General features: G+C 59.8%; 1 protein-coding gene across 1 annotated transcript in view; it reads right to left on the minus strand.

Moving 5' to 3' along the window:
* The window catches only part of CMIP (c-Maf inducing protein), a gene marked incomplete at its 5' end in the record, with an annotated part of 93,865 nt that overhangs the window by 19,523 nt on the left and 66,837 nt on the right, over positions 1-7,505 (minus strand). The window contains 1 exon segment of the mRNA XM_014589381.1: positions 6,828-7,181. Coding sequence (XP_014444867.1) covers positions 6,828-7,181 — 354 coding nt within the window.

The following is a 7,505-nucleotide window of genomic DNA, read 5'->3' on the forward strand; positions in this document are numbered from 1 at the left end:
CCTACATCATGAGGGCACTGTTTTCCCTCTCTTGCCTTACTGTGTAGAAATTATCATTAAATCCAGACCTCCAAGGAGATTCGAACACACCTGCAATTGGGGCACTTGGAGGAAACTGTGGGCCTTCGCAGCCCAGCTCTGCTCCCGGCCCTGCACCCCCGACTGCCCGAACTGGCTCACCCTTTTCTCGACATTGTTCCAGGGACCGAGTGTGCGAACCTGTGCTCTGTGTGCACTCCTGAATGGGCAGCGGGCATGGCCTGTGACCTTGAGCTGGGCTCCGTGGGCAGCGAGGCCTGTCTTGGCTGGGGCTGGCAGAATCTGGACAGGAACCCCTTCCTTCACCAGCTCCCTGGCCTGGGGGGAACGTCCCTGCAACCCCAGCACGGCGGCGCACACAGGGATGAGAAGGAGCACAGGGCGCAGGACGAGAAGGGAGGTGGGCATCCTCCTCACCCTAATCTGACTCAGCCCGGGTGGTGACTGCGGGTGGCTGCTGGCCAGCTCCTGACAAGTTGGGGGGTGCACGGTGGGTGTGCTGGCCAGAGGCTGGGGGCAGAGGAGGCCAGGTGCCCACAGGCTGGCCAGGCCTGAGGGGCCCTCCTGAGGTGGGCTTCTCTGGCTGGCCTCAGCACAGGCCCACATGGCCAGTGACCTCCCATCATGAATATTCAGGGAACGGGACAGGCCTCGGAGTGGAGTGAGGCTGCGTTGGCTCTCAGCAAGCCTGCTGTCCTGGGATAGCTCCTCCGGCCATCAGGACACTCTGCCCTTTGGTCAAGCCTGATCTGGGGTGGGAGGAGTGCAGCAGGCAGGTGTGAGGCCCAACATCACCTGGGAAGGACGGAAGGGAGCTGGGCCTTTCCTGGCTTCGGGAGGGAACAGAAGGCCAACTGGGCCAGGAGCATCCTGAGGCCTTCAACAGGCCCCGGGGATTGAGCACTCAACACTGATGCGCCAGGCAGACTCTCATACGGATGAGAGGTGGAGGCCTGGAGAGGTTAAGACACCTGTTGACGGTTACAGAGCTGATGAGGTTCGAAGAAGCTAGACCAGAACGAGCCTTCGTGGGAATGAAGCCCCAGTCTCTGCCTCAGGCCGCTTGGCCAGGATTTGATCCGTCTCGGCAGCTGTTGAGTTGTCACGTGCATGAGAGGCCTCCTCCTGGCCTGGCTATCTCCTCCCTGCCCCTGACTCTCCCACAGCTTATGACAGACTTGACGCTCAGGACGAGGGAGGCCAAGCCAATGTCTCAGGTATGTGCAGCCCACCCGGCTCCCGCCATGCACACATCCAGAAACATCTGCTCCTCAGAAGCCAGACCAGCTGGCCCGGGACTGGAACTCAGGGAGAGTGACAAGTGGCCGTCACCCCAAGGCAGGCGGACCTTGGATAAACCTGCTCTCTTCATCCGTGCCACCATCCTGTCGGGGATTCTGCAGGGTGTGGAGCAGATCGGCCGGGTCAGATTGCTCTGGGGAGCTTCCAGTTCCCAGAGGGATTCATGCCAGGAACAAGTATTTTAAAGTGCCTAGACTTTTCTAAATGTACACACACACACACACACACACACACACACACGTGTGCACATAGTTCTCCTGCTCCTGGCATGCTGCAGGTGCCCGGCACCCGAGAGCTCGCGTACCATGCAGAGCAGCCTGGAGAGCCAGCACAGCACGTACTGCTGGGATCACTGCCTTATTGTGCAGCTGGGGAAACTGAGGCCTGCAGAGGTGGGAAGACTGGAAAACTGCCTGAATTTACATAAACAATGTTGGCATGCTCAGTCAAGCAGAGGGGGCTGCCTCCCCCACACACACGTGGGCCCCCAATTCTGACCCCAAGTCCCACAGGGGAGGCAGTGGATGGTAAGCTGACAGGTCTAGCTGGTGGGAGCCTAGGGGGGGCAGAGACCCTGGAATGGGGTCCAGCTGACCCCACCCTGGCCCCTGAGCAGCAGCCCGTACCCCCGGCCATCAGCGTTACGGGCCTCGTCCTGGGTCTGACATCCGCTCCACACCCCTCCATCTCGGCCTGCTCGGCCCTCCTGGTACGACACGGCTCCCAGACCCCTAAAGCACCTTGTCCTGCTCTGAACCCCGGCGTTTCTTGGCAGCTCTGCGGCACCTGGGTGGGGCGTTACTCACGGCAGAGCGGTCCTGGCCAACACGCACCGCTCGCCTCTCTGTCCCAGCCCTCTGACTTCGGAAAACGCCTTGTAGCCATTGAGACAGCTCAGAGGAGCTGCGTTTTCCCTAAGACCACTGAGGCAGGGACCTGGCCAGTCACAGTCCTCCAGGGCCCCCTAAAATCTGGTGTTTCCAAAGAACAACAGGCAGCGGGAGGGCTGCTCAGGACAGGGTGTATCCCTTCACCTCGACCCCTGCGAGCCGGCAGCTCCACGCTCCTCGTCGGAGCTGTAGGGCAGCACTGCAGGGCTTTCGACGGCCCTGCTCTTGGCGCTCAGCCCTCCTCAGAGACTCGGAGGGCCCGAGGACAGGGACCAGCTGGACCCCAGCATCTGGCATGGAGGCTGGCCCGGTGTCAGTGTGCGATAGGCAGATGTGTGAACCGCACACCAACTAGTGCGTGGCTCACCCGCCTGCCGGCTCTGCACGGTCTTTCCCCCGTAACATCCAGCCTGGGCCGTATGGGGGATTTTCTAGCATCGACTTTGACCAATGTTAGGAAGTTTTACTTCTCAAGGTCCCAGGGAATTTCTGTGGCTGAGGTTACTTTCCAAGGATGCTAAATTCTAATGCTGTGTGGGCCGCCCACAAGAGCACGTGGCAATGAGCCAGGGCCCGTGCCGTCTGACGTTGTCCCCCCGCGTGCAGATGTGTGTGCAGAGGCCAGCACTGCTCTAACGCCAGCTGGGCCAAGGCTCAGAGTGTGGCTTCCTCAGCCCCCACCAGCCCCTGGAAGCCCCTCAAATCCACCTTAAACCATAAAATTCTAATGCTGTGTGGGCCGCCCACAAGAGCACGTGGCAATGAGCCAGGGCCCGTGCCGTCTGACGTTGTCCCCCCGCGTGCAGATGTGTGTGCAGAGGCCAGCACTGCTCTAACGCCAGCTGGGCCAAGGCTCAGAGTGTGGCTTCCTCAGCCCCCACCAGCCCCTGGAAGCCCCTCAAATCCACCTTAAACCATATGCTTCGGGTAGCACTTCGACACTGCCACAGCAGTTCACTCTTACCGCAAACCAGAGCCGAGGCAGCCCTAGAAATCTAATCTTGGGACCAGCATTTGGTGTAATGGCTATGTCGCTGGACTCTCATGTAGTCGACCACAGTTCAAGTCCCAGACCTGGTGGCTTAAACTCACACCGGGTGCGTGTGCATGCGTGCCCAAGATCCTGAGAGGAGACTGGGGGAGAAGGGATTGCGGCGTGGCCATCCCCCCTGGGGGTTGATTTCTCATGGCTCCCCCAGCCCCCCCCAGCCCCTGGAAGCCCCTCAAAGCCACCTTAAACCATTTGCTTCGGGTAGCACTTCGACACTGCCACAGCAGTTCACTCTTACCGCAAACCAGAGCCGAGGCAGCCCTAGAAATCTAATCTTGGGACCAGCATTTGGTGTAATGGCTATGTCGCTGGACTCTCATGTAGTCGACCACAGTTCAAGTCCCAGACCTGGTGGCTTAAACTCACACCGGGTGCGTGTGCATGCGTGCCCAAGATCCTGAGAGGAGACTGGGGGAGAAGGGATTGCGGCGTGGCCATCCCCCCTGGGGGTTGATTTCTCATTTTGTCTCTCTGTCTCTTTCTGGAGAGTGCATGCTCCCTATAGCAAAACCTCTCAAAAAAGAAAAGAAAAAGAAATCTAATCTCCCACATCTCTGCATCCTCACACCAGCCTGGTGAGGAAGGCACACATTTCAGACAAGAAAACAAGGCCCAGAGAGGCCAAGAACACTCTGCAGTCACATTTGCAATCCAGGTGTGCTCTAAAGCCACGGGCTCTCTCTCTCTCTCACTATTAAGTTGACAATAAGTTTATCTTATAACGGAAGAAACTGTATCGCGAATTTAGTGCCTCCTGATGCCCGAAGCCGGCCAGGCAGAGCGGGCCTGCTCCTCCGTGCTGGGTGCTCTGAGCCATCCTCTCCCGTCAGCGCTCCAATGCCCAGCGGAAGCCACCCTCATGTCCCCTTCCCAGAATGACGGCGAGGCTCAGAGGACAAGTAACCAGCCCGGGTCACGGGCGGACCTCGAAACATTCATGGGGAAATGGAACTAAAGCGCGAGCTTATTTCATATTTAAAATAAAATGGAAATGCACGCACAATTTGTTTACGGTATGCATTTTCACCAGCTCTGGGATGGCCCCTTGAATGTGGCCTCTGTGGGGCTTGAACTCAACATGTCTCTGAATCTGTGCTTGTGCCTGTGTACCCTAATATGGAGCCTCTGAGCTCTAGGTTGTTTAGGTCAACGTGTCCGAGACCCTCAATCCAAGGAGGAAGTGACTTAAGCAGCCGTTGGGTTGAAGGATAATTGTTAGAAAAATCGAGTTATGAGGCCTGAACTCGGTTCTGAGCTCTTTCAGGGCAAAACGCGCTTCCAGAAGCCTAAAGCCTGCTTCGTGGAGGGCTCTGGGCAGGGTACGAGTAGCCGCCTCCACTGTCAGGACACCTCCCTGCCCTGACCCCCACCCAGCCCCCGGTGGCTGAGCGAAGCGGGCAGGCAGGAGAGGATCAGGAAGAACAGAGCCCTCATTCATGGGCGTGTTTATGAAGAAGGAAAAAATATGTGTCAACTGCATGATGAAACTCCCCAGGACCCAAGACAGCAGAAGGCCTGGGGCTCGTGGCATTTGCGGGACACAGAGAGCTAGGGCCTGGCCTGGCCGGCCCCTGCCCCGACCCAGCAAGGAGCACTCGGAGAACTCGGAGGTGTGCCCGGCGGCCCGGTCTTTGCTCGGGAGAACTCCAGGGGTCGAGTGTGATCTGAGATCTCTGAGGGGGGCTGGAGTGTGCTCTGGCCAGGGGTCCCAGAGTGGGGGGATGTTCCCTGGCCTCTGCTGCTGGGACTGCGGGGTGAGGTGGGTACAACCCCAGAGAGGTCCTGCCCTTCTGCTCTGGAGCCTCGGCAGGGGCAGAGGAAGCTGCCCGGGGACGCTGCCTCCACATTCTCCTTCAACCTCCTGAAGCCCAGGAGTGCTCACCCTCACCCTCACCCACACATAGGCCTTGCTGGCAGCAGAGGCTCCCGGGGCCCCTCCAAGCCTGTGTCACCAGCTCGTCAGGCCACCGCGAGCTCGTCTCCATCCCCACGCCCTGGCCTGCCCGGGCAGCACCAGCAGTGGGATGGGAGGGCTGAACAGTACGTGGCCACGAGACCACGGCACAGGGAAGTGGAAAGAGCCCCGGCCACACCAGCACTGCCCGCTCTGAGTGGCCTCCCTTTAGATCATGATGCCTCTGGCTTTACAGTGCCACATGCTGGGTAAATGTGACGAGGCAGCCAACCCCTAATCCCTCCAAAAACCCAGTCACCACCACCGACCGCATCTGGGTCCCAGACCTCTGGGCCCAGGAGTCGGGTGTCAGGGTGGGGCAGAGCTCTGCTCGGAAGGAAGGGGACGCATCTGCTAAGGGTCCTGAGACCCAGGCTCGTGCATGGGACGCAGAGCTCAGCCCTGCAGGACGGAGGGGCCAACAGGGTCCCTCAACCTGGGGGCCAGAGACCAGGCACACGTGGGTTCAAGACCATCCTGATGTGGCAGTGCATGACCAGAGGGGACAGAGAAATCCTTTAGGGTCAAGGAGTAACACCTCCAATTCCAGAGGAACGGCTGAGGCTCAGAGAGGGGTGGGCCAGACCCCGCCAGCCTCTGGCTCCTGCTTGGAGTGTGTTGCCAGCCTGGCTTGTACTGAGCCCTCGGAGCCCACGGTACACTGGCTTGTACTGAGCCCTCGGAGCCCACGGTGCGGCCTGCCAGGACAAGGCAGGGGCACTCGGGCCATTTCCACAAGGATGCTGCCATCATGAAAGGCCCTGCACACACAACACACATGTGCACACACAACCACACATGTACAGACACAGCCCCACACACCCCAACAGCCTTCCACGCATCCCTGCACACACGGCCCACCACCCAGACAGACGTGTATCAGCACACAGACACACCACACACACACAACCACACATGTACAGACACACACAGCCCACACACCCCAACTGCCTTCCACGCACCCCCACACACACAGCCCACCACCCAGGTAGACGTGTGTCAGCACAGACAAAGCACACGCACGTGTGCACTGACATATTCCGACCCTTGCACACATAGTCACATCCACACGTGCCTTCCCAGCAGTGCCTACACTTACCCTATAGAAGTCCATACCCCCCACACACAACCACACACGTGCTGTCACACCCCCCACACAGACATGCAAAGACACCCGTAAGCTCAGCATGACCCACACACTAGACAGCAAGTGCAGAAACACCTACATACCCAGTTGCCCCAGCCACACTCACGCAGATGTACCACTCCCAATCCATGCACACACGCATGCACACCCATACACACCCTCACACATGCCCAGGCACTCAAGCACACACACACATAAGTACACAGCCACGCATGCACCCACGCGTTGTGCCCATGTGGCATGTTCACAGATAGGCACGTGGCCACTGGTGCCCTTCTAACGTGTGCCTCCCTCATCCATGAACTCACGCCTCACCGTGTGCTCACACTCACAGCCACACACTCAACCATGCCCACGGCCACCTCACACCTCACCATAACGCAGCCCTGGCCAGCAGCGAGGCCGTCTCCCCGCCCTGCGCAGAGGGCCCGCGGGGACACTCACAGCAGTTTGAGGATCTCCACGTAGCAGCCGAGCGTGCGGTTGGCCTGTGGGCCCAGCTCGATGCTCATGGAGCTGCAGGCGGGGCTGACCATGAGGCAGTCGATGAGGTTGGGCTCGCTGTCGTTGCCCGCGCTGGCCGTCAGCGCCGGCTTGGCAGTGCTGGTGCGTTCCACCTCCACGTGGATCTCACTGGAGGCCACGACCACCGACTTGAGCCGCGCCTCGGACAACGTGGCTTCCTGAGACACCAGGTCCGGGCTGGGGTGCAGAAGGCGCAGAGGTAAGGTGGGCTTCCGGTCGCAGGGCTGCTGGCAGCCGTTCCGAATCTCCTTCAGGCTCGGGGAGTTGTCGCGGCTGGGAGAGGGGCAAGAGGAGCGTGAGCATAGCACGGGCAACCGGAGACTCGCCAGCGCCGCGAGCATGACAGAACAGGCCCCAGGATACGCCAGGCATCCCCTGGGAACACCCCCAAATGCCCACCCCAAGGCCACCAGCCCCCTCTGCAAATGTGGAAACAGGCTCAGCCCGGGCAGGCTGCCTGTCCAAGGTCTGGCTGAACAGGAAGAGGTGGCGATGGTGACCGAAGCCACCTCCTGCCCTTACGGCCTCGCTGTCGCCCCAGCACACCACGGTGTCAGTCAACACCCGTGAACCGACGTGTGTCAGTGTACAGGACAG

Source organism: Tupaia chinensis, unplaced genomic scaffold (genome assembly GCF_000334495.1).
Source record: "Tupaia chinensis unplaced genomic scaffold, TupChi_1.0 Scaffold000355_1, whole genome shotgun sequence".
Taxonomy (NCBI): Eukaryota; Metazoa; Chordata; class Mammalia; order Scandentia; family Tupaiidae; genus Tupaia; species Tupaia belangeri.